Source organism: Cucumis melo, chromosome 4, assembly GCF_025177605.1.
Source record: "Cucumis melo cultivar AY chromosome 4, USDA_Cmelo_AY_1.0, whole genome shotgun sequence".
Lineage (NCBI taxonomy): Eukaryota > Viridiplantae > Streptophyta > Magnoliopsida > Cucurbitales > Cucurbitaceae > Cucumis > Cucumis melo.
This window is the reverse complement of record NC_066860.1, coordinates 3,402,887-3,419,883: the sequence shown is the minus strand read 5'-3', so window position 1 is coordinate 3,419,883 and position 16,997 is coordinate 3,402,887. Positions and strand designations below refer to the sequence as shown.

The window sequence follows — 16,997 nt, the reverse complement described above, 5'->3', positions numbered from 1 at the left end:
ATGCGTGATTATGCTTTTCTTTCGACATGCCCTTTCCACCTTCCCTACTAATATCCCTATCTTTCCTTTTTCCATTTCTCCCAATTTTTTAAAATTCAATGTTTTTATAAATAGTTTTGTCTTTTACTTTAAGAGGGAAATAATTACGATTATTTTTAAAATATAACAAAATAAACCAAAAAAAAAAAATTTACAAATATAACAAAACATCAAATCATCAGTTCATTCTATCATACATTATTTATAGAATACAAGTGGTGATATTTATTACTATTATTTATAAACGTATATTGTAAAAACTGCTTATAAAATACGACGATAGTTATAATTATGTTATTTATTTTTAGGGTACTTTTTTTTTGTAATTTAGAATATATTTTTTGTTGTCTTGTCATTTAAAATAATTTTTTTTTTTTTTGTATTTTTAAAGAATATGATCATGTTCTTGAGTTTTTTGTAAGGTGATGAGTTAACTCTTGTTCAATTACTACTTGGTTTCTAAGAATTAAAATTCTAAAAGAGAAATTGTTATGAACAATGCAAAAAAAAAAATGAAACTATTTATAAAATATAACAAAATTTTCAAATAGAGTATTAGGAAGTTTGATTAATTGTTATATTTTATAAATAGTTTTAATATTTTGTTATTTTTAAAAATGCCATTTTTTTTATTTTAATAAAATCAAAATAAGAAGGCTTCATTTTATAACAATTTGATATTTAAAAATACCATTTTTTTTCATCTATTAGTTTATATGTTCTTATTTTTATACATTTTATTATTTTTTCCCGAGTTTGTTTTTATTTTAATAATTCAAATGCTTACATAGAAAATATGAAAAACGACGGATAAAAACGCAGGATTTTAGAAAACAAAACATTTAAAATCATGCCAAATGATGTTATCTTTAAAAGTATATTTTTTGTTTTCAAAACTTAAAAAGTCCAACGTATAGTTATAAAAAGATCTTTAGTACCTTTTGGTTAATAAATATTAAATTTTAAAAAATCATTTTAAACGATCTATGGAAAATATTTATAAATATAGTAAAATATTGCGATCATCGTTTAAGTTTATTTATAGTAAATCTACCTGTGGTTTGCTTGGTGGCTACATTTTTTACTCTTTGAAATTCGAAAATGTGTGTTTGAGAAATATATACATCTTTGTGTGTGTATATATATAATGTGTTTATATATAAAAAAAAAATAAATTTCAGATCTATGATGGGAAAAAAATGAACGGGCAGGATTGATTGGATTGTTCTCCGACTCCAACTCCCCGCACTTAGATCCACCCGTTTCCTACTGCAAAACACCGACTCCGATAACATCGCTCCGAATCTCTCACTCTTTTTTTCATCGCTTTTTCCCTCTCTTTCTCCCATTCTCTCTCATCTCCTTCCACAACCTCCCTCAATTCTGCCGCCGTCACGCCGATCTGAAGGATTTCATTGCAGATCCAGGTGTTTCATCCTCCACTGCTGGTAAGTTCGATGAGTTTGATGGTTCTATTGTTTAGAAAACTGATGATTTCTTTCATTGGTTGATTTATGTTGGATTTAATCAATTTGTTGTTGTTTTGATGTTTTGATAGTTGTGTGGACTGTTTACTGAGGAAAGGAAGTGAGGATCGAGTACCAGAGGAGGCGGGGAGTTTGTTGAGGGTTTTGAAATGGCGCCTAGTACGATCCGGAAGGCGGTCGGAGCTCTGAAGGACCAGACGAGTATTGGAATTGCGAAGGTAGCGAGTAATATGGCGCCGGACCTTGAGGTGGCGATTGTGAAGGCGACGAGTCATGATGATGATCCGGCGAGTGAGAAGTACATCAGGGAGATTTTGAGCTTGACATCTTATTCTCGTGGATATGTGAGTGCGTGTGTTTCGGCGATTTCGAAGCGTTTGGCTAAGACGAGGGATTGGATTGTGGCGCTTAAGGCACTCATACTTGTGCATAGGTTGTTGAATGAAGGGGACCCGGTGTTTCAGGAGGAGATCTTGTATGCTACTAGAAGGGGTACGAGGCTGTTGAATATGTCTGATTTTAAGGATGAAGCTCATTCGAGCTCGTGGGATCACTCGGCTTTTGTTCGAACTTATGCATTCTACTTGGATCAACGGCTGGAATTGATGTTGTTTGAGAAGAAAGGTGGCAGTGCAAGGGGAAATTCCCGTGGGGATGATAGATTTGATGGAAGAGATGACTTTAGATCTCCGCCCCCAAGGCCTTACGATAACGGTTATGGCGAGTATAGGGGAGAAAGAGAGTATGGAAACTATGGTGGGATGAGGAGGTCTAGATCTTATGGTGATGTGGGTGAGTCTACGGGCAGGGATGGGCAGGGGCAGGGGCGTAACAACAAGGGGCCTGTGACTCCGTTGAGGGAAATGACGATCGAGAGAGTTTTTGGGAAGATGGGACATTTGCAGAGACTGTTGGATAGGTTCTTGTCGTGTCGACCTACTGGGTTGGCAAAGAATAGTAGGATGATATTGTATGCTTTGTACCCTCTAGTGAGGGAAAGTTTTCAATTGTATGCAGATATTTGTGAGGTTTTGGCTGTTTTGCTTGACAAATTCTTTGATATGGAGTATTCTGACTGTATGAAGGCATTTGATGCTTATGGTAGCGCAGCCAAGCAGATTGATGAGCTAATTGCATTCTATAATTGGTGTAAAGATACAGGCGTTGCTAGATCCTCTGAGTATCCCGAGGTGCAGAGAATCACCAGCAAGTTACTCGAAACATTGGAGGAGTTTTTGAGGGAAAGAGGGAAGAGGCCAAAGAGTCCCGAGAGAGAGCCACCTCCGCCTGCGCCTGAAGAGGAAGAACCGGCACCTGATATGAATGAGATTAAAGCTCTTCCTCCACCAGAAAATTACACTCCACCTCCGCCTGAGCCTGAGCCCCAGCCTGCGCCCAAACCTCAACCGCAAGTCACGGATGACTTGGTCAATCTGAGAGATGATGCAGTTAGTGCAGATGATCAAGGTAACAAACTGGCATTGGCTCTGTTTGCTGGTCCAGCAGCTAATGGTGCAAACGGATCCTGGGAAGCTTTCCCTTCCGATGGACAGCCAGAAGTAACCTCTGCTTGGCAGACCCCGGCTGCTGAACCTGGCAAAGCCGATTGGGAGTTAGCTTTGGTTGAGACAGCAAGCAATTTATCAAGGCAGAAAGCAGCACTCGGTGGTGGACTCGACCCACTGTTGTTAAATGGCATGTATGATCAAGGAATGGTTAGGCAGCACACTAGCACTGCACAGCTGAGTGGTGGAAGCGCAAGCAGTGTAGCTTTGCCCGGCCCCGGAAACAGCAAAACTCCTGTACTGGCTCTTCCAGCACCGGATGGAACTGTCCAGGCAGTGAATCAGGATCCTTTCGCAGCATCGTTAAGCGTACCACCTCCTTCTTATGTCCAAATGGTGGAGATGGAGAAGAAACAGCATCTGCTTATGCAGGAACAGCAGTTATGGCAGCAGTATGCAAGAGATGGGATGCAAGGGCAGAGCAGTTTGAACAAAATCAGTAACCCCCCGGGTTACTACAACATGGGCGTGGCACCAATGGCTCCCATGCCCTACGGAATGCCTCCGATGAACGGAATGGGCGGGTATTACTACGTTCCTCAATGATATATATGCTTGCATTTTACATATATCTCTCTCTCTATATATATATATCTTATATACTCTGTTCATCTTGTATTTTTATGTATTTCTTTGCCTAATGATATAATTTTTGTTTCCTTCTGCTATTTGTGCGAGAAAAATGGTGTGGAACTTTGTTTGACTGTGGACAGCTGATATTGTTTTGGATTTTGATAATGGAAGTCTCATAAATCCCTACTCTAATTCAAGCATCAACACATCCCCATTTGAAATTTCCCCATCTCAGTCTTCATTCTTAGGTTTCAATACTACTTTGGTCCATCCTTCCGTTTATGTTGTTTCAATTTTGATTCAATTTGGTCTTTAGACCTTAAAAATGTTCATTTCAGTCCAACTTTTGTTCATTTTGATATTTGTACTTCCAACTTTGATTCAACTTAGTCTATATATTGTCAAGAACAAATCATTTTAGCTCTTTAAAAATGAATATATAGAACAGATCATTTTAGCTCTTTAAAAATGAAACAAAATGAAATGAACAGAACAAAAAATTATAGAGACCAAAATGAATCAAAGTTAAATAGAATCGTATCAAAATGAATCAGTCAAACTTTCACTTTCTCTCCAACTTCTTTTCTTGAGTTTCTCTCCAACTTCTTTTCTCGTTGGTTTTTACAGTTTAAATGCCTTTTTAACTTTCTTGTATCTACAGCATATGGTTTTTTCTGCATTTGCGTTTCTTTCGAACAATATGTGGAATAGAATTTTGTTGATCATCTAAATTTTTGCCGGCCAATATTCAGGTGGGCCACATATGATATGATTTCTGTTAACTACATAAAATTTGAAAATATGCATCAAAAGGGAATAAATATATTGATATAAAATACAAAACTTGTTGATAACTTCTAGATTTTGGTCTTTTTTTTTTCCTCCTAGTAAGCAGGATAAATGATTACTCAATCAATTGCCACGTGTCATCCGACTTGGATTTCCTCCAATTGGAAAAAGGCAAGTTTTTTCTAATCTTAGAACTTCGATTCAACAAATTCTTTAATTTTGCAGTCAAATATACATTGCTGTAATTGGTTGTCAAATTTGATTCATTTCATCAGTTGACTAATTGTTTATGTTCAATAAATATGGCCCAAAGTTTGCTGGATTTCATTTGGGTATCTACATCTCTGTCGAATGGTATTCATATGTTTCTGTTTTCTTGCTTTATTTTATTCACAATCACTTTGGCTTTGAAATTCAATGTTTCGTGAATTTAAAAACAATCAAATAGTGATGGTGATGGATTTTTTCTTCGAGTATTTGGCGTGTATAGGTCGTAAATATAGCACGGATCATAAATGTATATCGTTGACAGATTTTATGGGCTTTTTCAAAAATATAGTAAACCGGCAAAATATTTACACTGCACAGAACAATTTTGAGACCAAAAAAGCTCCAAAGCCCACGATGGAAAATGTAGAAAATGCCTCAATCACTCGACACATGTGCACGCGTAATTTTTCTTCTAAAAGATCATGATATATGATCACGTAATACGCGATCTTGTAGCAAATGATACACAATCACGTAGTTCTTTTGGAAAAAATGCTTCAAATCTGAATGGTCATTTAGATATCACTTTGGTATGATCTAAACAATTTTGATATTTTAGAATAGGAGTGGTAAGAAAGAAAGAGAAAGATGAGTAAACAAAGAAAGAAAAAAAAGATTGATAAAAAATAGAAGAAATAAAATATTGGAAGAAATCTGTATTTTATTTACCCAACGAAAGAAGATAACGGAATAACTGAAGAAATTGGAATAAGAATAAAAATAAAAATAGAAGAAAAAAGAGGTGAAGAAATCTAAAAGAGAAGATAATAAATCGCAAGAAAAAAAATTGACGAATCGTCCAAAATATCAAAAATAAATCTGAAATTTATAGAAAAATTTTATCCACTTCATAGGCTTTTTTGATGTCGTTTTTTTGGGATAGTTGCAAATATAGCAATTATATTCAAAATAACGAAGTATATAGCAACATTTTAAAAAAATTGCAAATATAACAAAATTTGTCAAAATTGATTGGAGTCTATTACTGATAGACCATATAACAAATGTTAGTCTATTATTGATAAACCTTAAAGTTTATTAATGATAGACTTTGCTATATTTGCAATTTTTTAAAAATATTGTTATGATAATTATTTTAAAATTTGTTACATATTATAATTACGCTCGTCTTTTTTTTTTTTTTTTTTTTTGATATTTTTATGAAAATTAATTTTTTAATATATTACTATATTTTTAATTATTATTCATTAAAATCTCTATCGGTTACTTTTTAAATAATAATATTGAAAAAAGAATCCACCGACAAACACGATGTTCTTGTTAATTTTATCCACGTGAGCATCCCATTGGCTAAAGTTATTGAAATTTTAAAAAGAAAAATTGTTGCTTTGCTGTATCCAACCAAACTTAATGGGCATGGGCCGGGGCTTTGAAGGTTGGCCCAAAAGGAACTCCAGGCCCATCTTTCACTAACCTCAGTGGGCTTAAGACCATTGTTGGGCTTGATCTTTTTAAGAGAGAACTTTTGTTGTTGATATTAGGCTGAAGGGAGAGTTGCAAAAATTATGAGCAATTATCGCCATAACAATATTTAGATTGAGCTCTTGAATATCAAATCATTTGTAGAATTTTATAAAGTGATAAAGTATATCATTAATAAGAGTCAATCAATATGGATAAATTTTTGTTATATTTGTAACTTATTAGAAATGTTGCTCTACACGTAATTGTTATCTTTAAAAGTGTGTAATCTAGTGTTATTTTACTAGGTTTTAAAATACGGTTTTGGCTTATGTTGTTGGAATTTATGTCATAAAACTCCTAGTTTGTAGTTAAATTATATTCTATTTAATAAAGTGGTTTATTGATGACTTATTAGTGAAAATAGAGTACTATAATCTTGAATCTAATAAACTTAGGTTTTGTGGCTATCTAGTGTAGACTTAAACTTTATGTAGAGACATAAACGTGGATCAAGTTCGAGTATATAGCCCAAACAGTCTATAGTGTATAAATAAAGTTGGACGCCTTATTTTGGGAACATTATGCATGCGACATATTTTGTATTAGTACAGACAATGTGATCTTGAATCGTTCATGTAGAGACATGGGAGCAGGGGCATCAAATGTAAAGAGTTTACATAAGGTTGGAACCATAAAATAGTCACTTTTAAGTTATAACATCGTTGACTATATAAAACTGACTATTTTGATTTTGTTGACCTAGGTAACTTAATCTTAATCCTGAGTTAACTATGAACTTCTGTTCTAACGGTATTATCATTAGATCTGCATAGGTGAGAGCAGCTCATCAGCACTAGCTCAACAAGCCTCCAATTTTAGAGGTAAAATTGAGTGGATGGCTAGAGACATAGAGTGGAAGACGGAATTCACTACTATCCGCTTTAGGATTAGTAAAAAGGTTATTCCCTTAAGGACTGAATCCAAGTTTTAACCTAGGGGCCCCACCCTCTCATTGGCCCAAGAGGGATTTAATTTATAGGTTGAACCTTAAACCAATAGTTCAATAGTGGATCAGTATGACTTAAGAAACAAGATGTAGTCTTGGGGGTAAAACGATATTTTGACCCACTCAAGTTTACGAACAACCTGTGAATGATTAACTATAGTGAGTGGAGTGCAGCTATGGGACTTTAGTGGAATGACCCGTTAGTAAACGAATGTTGATTAGCTCGGTCTAAAAAAGTTTAGCTAGTTAATCTCGGATCGTTGGAGCCTATGATTTATAGGTCCATTAGGTTTCCATGCTAGCTCATACGGAATTAACTTAAAACAACATGTTGGAATAATTCAAATTGTTCGAATTAGGTAAAGAGAGAGAAACCGACAAGTATATGTGATATACTCGTCGGTTATAGCTTTGAGATAAAGTTTTGTATTTTAATGTGATTTAAATATTAAAAATATGAACATAGATTCATATTCGAAAGCTCGAAATGGATGGAAATGGTCAAAGTTGTAAAAAGTCAAATGTTGACTTTTGACTTTGAAAAGTCAAACTTTGACCGGTTTTATATTCAAATGTGATTTGAATTTCAGAAAAATGAGTATGGATTTATGTTCAGGAGGTTGAAATTAGTCAAGGCGGACAAAATGACAAAAAATCAAAATGTTGACTTTTAACTTGAAAAAGCCAAAGTTTGACTTTGACTAGAATGGTCAAATGACCATTTTGCCTATTGACCAAAGTTAGTGGAAAAATCAAACATTGATAATTCCACTAACCCTTAGTGGGCTAAGTGAAAGCTCATAGTAATAACACCAAGCCCACTAGGAGAAAATATAATGGTAAATAAATCCACTAACCAGGTGTTTGGTTTGGTGATTCGACTACATGTAATTTTTGCATGTAGTTTGTTTATAAAAGAATGGTCTTTTCAAAATTTGAAAAACTTTTGCCACTTTAATTTTCTTTAAAAATAAAATAAAATCACAAAAAATTTTCTCCTTTTTTTCCTCCAATTCCATCGCGGGTCAACTCTAGTGGAGGTTTGAAATCGTGTTCCTGAGGAAATTTCGAGGAATCGAGAAGCTACAAAGGCATGATTTTTATTCATCCCTAATTTAGTTTAATTAAAGTTCTTATAATGCATGTTCATATCTTATATTCCATCGTATGTATGTTAGGATTTACTCTATTTTAGTTATTTCACTTTTAATTTTTAAAATTTAATTCTTTGTACTTAACAAAAAACAAAAAAAAAAAATTGTCAAAAACATAACATTTGACAAAATATTTACATTTCATAGAAAAATCAAGTACAATCTTTAATGATTTTGTTTTATGGAAAGTAAATAGTTTCTCAAACAAATTTTTTTATTTGTTTTCTTTAAATCTTTAATAAATCTTAACTTAATTTGCAGTTAATTTATATTAAAATTGATTAAATAATAACAACAATAACAATTTTTAAATAAGATATCATAGTGAATATATTTTTCACAATTTATAAAATGAGTGCTAATAGATGTGAAATTTCAAATGTATAAGTTTTCATATGAAAGTACAAAGATCAAACGATAACTAAGACTAAATGGTATGTTTATTGGGAGATGTTATTACTATATATATATTTTTTCAATTTAACAGATTAAGTATTTGAAATTGTTGACTTTGTTCACAAATTATTTCACAAATGTTTGATATTGAATTTTTTGAAATACTACACCTAACGTTCAATAATTCAATACATAATTATTACTTGCTTTGTTATATTTTTTTAATCATGGTACTCCCAACTTTAAATTTAATTGCAAGTAGAGTGCAAAATCATATCCACAAAAAATCAATCGATATTATTATTTGGATCGTAAAATATGAGTGTTCATAATGCTTGTTTGCGTTCTTTCTATTTGATTGGTCTTGATAATTGAGACAAATTACCTTTGAAATACGGTAAATGGTTTTAGTTACACTCCCAAGTTTTTAAAGGTAAAAATTGAACAATTGAACTTATACAAGTGTGGAAATTGCAAACTTCCGATAATGGTAGAAGTTCGAAATGATAAATATCAAACCTTCAAACTTATACAATTGTCATAATTTCTACAATGATGTAAGTTTGTAGTTATAATTTAATATTTGTGTAACATCAAAAGCTCAATTATTATAAAGTTCGAGAGTATAATTGCAAGTAATACCAAATTTTAGGAGTGATTTTTGTAATTTGCCTAAAAAAGAAAAGGGGTAAATACACTTTCAAACTTTCAATGGTAAAAATTATGTCAAATTTTTAAAAGTGTTGAAATTTGACCATTAAACTGTACACAAAATTGAACCCTCAAACTTATACCATTCTTATAATTTCAATAATTATACAAGTTTGAAGTGTTACCAAAGGATTGTGATTGAATGGGGTACGAACCCAGCTAAAATAAATTGAGAACAGTAATAATAAAGAATAAAAAAAGGGAGAGAATAACACATAGTGACTTTACATGAAAACCCCTAAAACAAATTAGGGTAAAAATCACAATAAGGATATAAGAATTCCAGTGTAGAAAATTCATTTACGAACTTCTCTTTTTCTTATAGAGGAAGCGTACGAAGTAATTCTCTTTATTTTATCTCTCACACTTTACTCGCTTGTTGGAGATTTTGAAATAGTTTGGCAAACCATTGATCCTCTCCTATTTATAGCCTAAAGAAACTTATGCCATCGAGCAAAATCAATGACTCAAAATTGTCATGGATCAATATGAATAATCCAATAGCCATAAATCGATATTGTACAAAGTGTAAGATCTAATGATTCAAAATTGTCTTCCAAACACATATTGAATGATAAAGGAAACTTCTAGAAGATATTATCACTTAGCTCAAGAATTCAACTATGGAATAAGTTTGAAAACTCAATTCTTACAAAATTAAACGGTATCATTACAACTATGGTAATAATTTTAAGGACATTTTTGCAATTAGACTAAAAAAGGAAAAGCATATGACTTTTTTAGTGTTGGGGGGATGGGCACAAAGGCAAAGGCAAAGACATTAGAGAGAGGGTTGAATGACAATGACAATGACAACACCCTCTTATTTCTCCCCCTACCCCTGCATCAACTCTCCCTTCTTCTTTACAGAAAATGACCAATGCCTCTTTCCAAAATCACCATGTGTCCATGGGGGACACCCTACCCTTCAAATCCCTCTCTCCTCCAAAATTATTATTGCTACATTTGAATTACAAATTCGGTCCCTAGAATTTAAAAAAGAAAAAGCTAAAAAGTAGTAGTCTCTATGGTTTGATAAACTCTCATGAATTGTTTCTACTGACTTAGACTTCATAGATTTGGAAAATGCTGTTTTGGTTTGGGAAGAGTGATGAAGACTAATGAGTGTTTGAAATGCATAGTTGAATATCATACTTTCTTAAACTACTGTATGAAAGAGGAAAAGCGAAGATGATTAGAAAAGAGTAACAATGTACCAAATAGTATAGATTGCAACAAAGAGAAATTTGGAATACTAATACTTGTTAATCGTTGGTTGTAATAGTAAAAATACCAACAAAGTGTAGAGTGGGCCAAAATAGTCTACATATACAACAAGTTGATGGACCAAACACCATCTAAGTTATAATACTTTTTAAACTATTGGATCAAATTTGCAAATTTTAAACTTTTTCTCTCTCATTCTTCCAATGTTCAATTCAGAATCATCAGACCCCCCCCCCCCCCCCCCCCCCCCCTCATTTTTTTTATTTGGCCATGAATCTCCATTTCCCTTCTCTCACACTCTATAGTTACACACTTTGGAGCTTGTTGCTGTGAGGAGAATGCCTCCAAGAACAGGGTGTAGGCCATTTGAGTGTGTGAGAAGAGCTTGGCATAGTGAAAGGCATCAACCCATTAGAGGATCTCTCATTCAAGAGATTTTCAGGTTCTTTCTTCACCTTTTCCCTTGAACCCTTTTCTTGTTTTTGGCTATGAAATCTGTTTTTTTTCTTTTCTTTTTCTTTTCTTTCTTTGGTGGATGGAATGTTTGATTTTTGGGTTTTATCTGTTTAGGGTTGTTAGTGAAGTTCATTGTTGTGCTACTAAGAAGAATAAGGAGTGGCAAGAGAAGCTCCCCATTGTTGTTCTTAAAGCTGAGGAGATTTTGTATTCTAAAGCTGATTCTGAGGTTCCCTCTTTTTTCTTATAACCTTTTGTTATGATAGTTTGCATAGTGTTTTGCTATATAGTCACTTTCTGAACCTGAGTAAGAACTAATTTGTTTTTGGGTGTAGCTCTGTTATGTTCTGTTTTTCTTTTTATCCTCAACTTTCTTTTTAAAAAAGCTTAGTTTAGTCCATATTGGCATTCTTTTATAGAATAAAATATGATTAAGTTTTTGGGAGATTTATGTGTGGATAACCGTATGGTGAGAACTAATGAAAACTAATCTTTGGCTGATGGTGCTACCACTATCCCGTTAAGGATGTCCCTCCATCGCAAAATAATCGGAGAAATGGTGGGATATTTTAATGTCTTTGAGTTTGGGTCATCCATACAAAAATCTTCTTAACTATACTCTTTTGTTTGAAAAGCTACTAAATACTTTTAAAAGTTGTAACATTATCATTGATCTTTCGTCAAGGTTTCTAGACTATCTATCTTGAAGGTAGAAATGCTTATATTGGAACTATGTAGTTTGGAAGAATAGGATTTGTTTTTAGGTCAGTGTCACATCATTATAATCATCTCTGATCGAAATTCTAAAAGATTTCTGGCGTATATAATTGGTTTAGGGTAATATTCCAAACTTTGAAAGAAAGGAGTGGTTGTGGAAAAAATGAAGGGATATTTTTTGTTATATGATTTAGCCAATAGAATCCTAATATAGGCACTTTACTGTCTCTAATAAGTAAATACATTTCATTGCGAAGTATTTGATTAGTTGATATATTTGAGGGAGGCTAAAATAGTTTTTTATGTAAAGTGAGCAAACTTCAAAGATAGAAATAAACTCACATGGTTCATCTTTATACATTTGCACAGGCTGAATACATGGATGTTACTACACTATGGACCCGTATAAATGAAGCGATTAACACGATTATTCGGCTTGATAAGGATGCTGAAACTGGGGAATTTCTTCATCCTTGTATTGAAGGTGCCTCTGCAAAACTTAATTTGTTACCGCATTTTGTTTGAGACCTGTTTATATGTATGCCATTAAGAACTAAATGGTAAAAAAGGTAACATAGATAAGTTAACAGATCATAGTTTCAAACCATCATCACCACTTATCGTATCAATGTTGTAGGATAGAACATTTTCTTCTCGGGAATAGTCAATATCACTGTCAAGTAAGATAGTTGTTTTGAAGGATTGTTTGAGATGTACGTAAATTAGTTGGTACACCTTTAGTTATCTTGTCAGATGACGGTAGATTAAGATTGTTGTTACCTTTGATTATTTGAGACATGCGTAAGTTGGTCTGTTTACAATTATCAAAATCTAGGCCGTTATTGAAAACCTTTGACTTTGTGCAACGTTAGGGTCGTATATGAAACTTAGCTTGAATTTGTATAACTGAGTATGAAAATGGCTGTTTTATTTGTAAATGTTTTGTCATAACTTCTGGTCCTTTTGCCCTTGTCAGCTGCTCTCTATTTGGGTTGCACACCGAGAAGATCGTCGAAGAGTAACCGAGGTAGTAATCTGAGGGGCTACCTTAATTCCTGTACTCCACAGATCTTAGATACATCACCCAACTTCACCAACACCACTAGACCAACTGTTTTGAGTTCACAACATTTATCACATTGTCCAAATTTGTCAAAGCAGACAAGATATGTACCGAAATCTCGAATGGAAAACCAAAAACATGTTGGTGTTCCTAGCATAAACCCGACTTCAACTGTATATAAGAATATTTGTGCATCAATTGGTAACCAACAGTTCCTAACAGAGACCGTTGCTGGATGGGACATGTTTTCTTTGTGTCCATTGTATCAAGGAAGAAATCAACACGTTCGTGATATCGAAATCCAACCTAATACTGTCAACAACAATCCGAGTTTCTTTGGTCCATCTCCATTCAAGTACTTCCATTCCAATGATGTGATTCCTGCAAGAAACAACAGGGTTGATTTGGTAAATAGTACTATTCTTCACAAGCAACAAAAGACAACTTGTGATCTATCGCTGCGGTTGGGCTCTCTCTTTGTTCCACATTCGAGCATCGACAACAATCAATCCAACACGATTAACAACATCGTTGCATCTCAAAAGCAGATCACGAGTTCGTCTGATCGCTCATTCCAACTAGACAAAACGTTCCCCTTCTTCCCTCTCCATGGTACATATGATGCATTAGATTTCCATTAGTAGTGAGAGAGCAAAGCTTCTAAATCAATTTAGATGATAGAAAGCATTCACTAGCATGATAAAATCTCTTTCTGTTGTTCGGTTCGATTAACTTTTGATGTTCTTGTACGTGCTGTTAGTAACAAAGTTATAGGACCTTAGCCTTGTATCTTTTAATAAGTTACCGCTATAATCGAGCTGTGTCGATTCAGTATGATCTCTTGTTGAAAAGGCATTGAGATAGTACCAAAGGTCATTTGAATCATGTGAATATCTTCATGGAAGGTTGACAATCTGCATCATCTTCTTTATTATATTTGTTTGGTAAGAATTTGTTCAAGTGTTAACACCAATGACTTCGATGAAGATAATTAATGAGACCTTTGGCTTTTAAAACTCATGGATAACGTAGTTGAGGCTTTAATTAGAAATTTTAAATCATCGGTTGACTCAAAAGCTAGAGAAAATAACATTGCATGACCTCTAAGACCACCTACTTAACATCATCTTAAATCATCAATTGATCTAAAAGCATAAGCTAACGGATCCCATACTACCCCTATAAACTGAAAATCTATAATCCCAATTGCTTCGTAAATACCATTTAATTTACATGTACTTGTTTGAATAACCTCAATTAACCCTCTCTTTCTTTGATAAGAAGAAAGATGATCTTTACAAGTATAAAGTTAATTCTTTGAATCAAATTCAATGGGATCTAAAGAGACCACGGGATGAAGACAGACTTGATTATATATATCTAACAAGTAGATAGTTTAAAATATCCATTATACGTCGACGATCTCAATGTTTTGATAGATTTAAACGTCAAATACAGATTTAGGGTACAAACAAATAATATAAAGTTTGTTGTTTTGAAAATAAATCAACCACTTAATTTTGCACATTTATTGACAACATGTTTGATATTTTATACCAAAGCTTCAACATCAATAACTTCACTATCAACTTAAGACACCAATACTTTTTTTTATGTTATCACGTGCCATTCATGTTTTTTCTAAAATACTTTTAAATCATTTTTTGGGTTAAAAAATTATTATTTTTAGTTATTTAGATAATTCTCACAACGGTAAACATTTTTTTTTAAAAAAATAACAATCAATATGGGCAATTGATCGCACGTGTATATCCGATGTTTGAAATCCATTGTAACCTTTTTAAAATGGAAATAGAAAATTTGAACTTAGAACCTTTCGATTCACGATTTATATTAGTATCAGATAAGCTAAGCTCGAATCATTATAATTTATTTTTATTGGTTCGAAACCTAAGAATATTTATATAAGAAAATTGATTGATTGTTGTTTTCTCCGAAGACTATTCCAAAAGCCAAAGTCATTGTAATGGACAATACATAATGGACAAAGGACACCCTTTCCAAGTCTTAAAGTAAATGACTTTTGTACTTTTTTTTTTGCTCGTTCTTCAAAACTAAAGGTTTCTTTTATATTCTTAAGAAAAAAAAAACTCTTATTGATATTGGATCGTCGACTTTTAAAATGATAACGATATTAATTCACTTTAGTTCGATTCGAAAACTTATCGATTTATATTTGTAAAGTATAATCAAATTATGAGATTACTTAATTTTCATCCCATGTCAATTTATTGATTTTTTAAAAACTTTCATTTATTTTTTATGTACAAATTGTTGATAGAATTTATATATTTTTTTTCTTTTCCTTTTTTTTGTCTCAATTATCATTTTTGGTATTCTTAAATTTTCTCTTATTTTTGGAGTTTCTATGCAATTGGACATTAAATATGTATGCAAAGCACAAAGAAGACAAAATTATTTAAAACTTTTAAAACTATCACATGTTTCCTTTGTTTATGATACATTTGTTCTTTTTCTCTCTATTTTTCATTTGTTTTATTTATTTATTCATCCTTAAAAATCAAGTCAAAATTTAAAAATAAAAAAATAGATATTTTTAAACGTAGTAAAATAAACTAAAATATTTACGATATACAATAAAATTTTGAATTATATCAATAGAATTCTATTATTATGTGATAGAAACATATCAATGTCTATCATTGATAGAATCTGAAATTTTATTATAATTTATCAAATTTGTCATTTTATACAATTGTCTTAAAAAAATATTAAAAATATAACATTTGACAAAATATTTACACTTTATAAAAAAATCAGGTGTAATGAATTTCGTCTTTTAGTGATATTGTTTTATGAGATGTAAATAATTTATCAATTTCTTTTTTTAAAAAAACTTATTATTCAAATGCTTTACTTAAGAATATTCACATGAGGAGAACAAATTAAGATGTTGAAATTTAAATGAACATTTTTGTAAAAACATTACAAACTTTTAGACTCCACCGACTAAACAAAGACATTGATATACTTCAATCGATAAAATCATAAATTTTATTTTATTTTATTTTATAAATATTTTAAACAGTTTTATCATTTACAATAATTTCTAAATTTAATTTTAAACAATATTATATAATTTCGCACATCTTGAAAAGAAATATTTAAATAATTTAAGTACAAAGTAAAATACTAGAAGGTTTGAAAAAGATTCTACTAGGGATTTGTTGTTTTGCCTTTGCCATTTTTCCTTTGAAATAAAATTGAAAATTATTTACATTTTCTTTTTGTTGATATTCAAAATTCATTTACATTTGGAGGAAGAAAGAAAACATACATATTTTCAATTTCAATGTGCATTATTATTTAGAGAAAAAAAAAATTCAACTTGATCAAATAAAATAAATGAGAAAATTTGCTTAGTTGAGGATGCCAAACAACCAATAAGATTCAACCATGTGGGTATCAAATTTTTTTCAAAAATAAAATATATATCAAAGTTGCATTTATTTATTATCTAAAAAAAGAAAAGAAAAGAAAAAAAAGAACCTATCACCTCCCCCACTACTACTATATTTCATGTTACACCCTTCCATTTAATTAATTTATCACATTTGACATTATTTTGATATTATTGGAAAAAAAATGTATATATATATATATATATATATATATATATATATATATATATTAATATTAAAATTGTGATAATAGCTTAATTAAAATCTTAGTAATATGTTTAGATATACTTAGCAAAGAAAAGGAGTCATACTTTTAGAAGTTTCTAGCTAAATTACAAAATTTTCAACCAAAGTTAGGCAGACATTTTTATTAATTTTGTTTTAAAAAAGTGAAAGTTGGATTTATACAGAAGAAATCAAACCCAAATTATCTAATAAAGAACCAAACTAATGTATTGGTTTTGATTGTTTTCTTGCAATATTTCATATTGGAGAGAGTAAAAGTTTATTAGATTGTGATTAAAATTAATTACTCTTTTTTTTAGGAAAAAAAATTGAAACTTGATATAGCATGAATCAATAAAGTGGGTTGTGTCACTTTGGATTGTACCTAAGAAAAAACAAAAAATTCATCATATTTATGATCCCAACACTAAATTTTACTATAAAATATTAG

General features: G+C 31.7%; 2 protein-coding genes across 2 annotated transcripts; both read left to right on the top strand.

Annotated features, from left to right (window-relative positions):
- Window positions 1–1,209: 1,209 nt before the first annotated feature.
- LOC103503830 (putative clathrin assembly protein At2g25430) lies at window positions 1,210–3,856 on the top strand. Its single transcript, XM_008468194.3, has 2 exons — window positions 1,210–1,487; window positions 1,598–3,856. The coding sequence occupies exon 2, from the start codon at window positions 1,676–1,678 to the stop codon at window positions 3,635–3,637; it is 1,962 nt and encodes a 653-aa protein (XP_008466416.1). The 5' UTR covers window positions 1,210–1,487; window positions 1,598–1,675; the 3' UTR covers window positions 3,638–3,856.
- Window positions 3,857–10,787: 6,931 nt separating this feature from the next.
- LOC103503829 (uncharacterized) lies at window positions 10,788–13,789 on the top strand. Its single transcript, XM_008468193.2, has 4 exons — window positions 10,788–11,084; window positions 11,213–11,327; window positions 12,185–12,299; window positions 12,792–13,789. The coding sequence occupies exons 1-4, from the start codon at window positions 10,981–10,983 to the stop codon at window positions 13,517–13,519; spliced, it is 1,062 nt and encodes a 353-aa protein (XP_008466415.2). The 5' UTR covers window positions 10,788–10,980; the 3' UTR covers window positions 13,520–13,789.
- The last annotated feature ends 3,208 nt before the right edge of the window (window positions 13,790–16,997 follow it).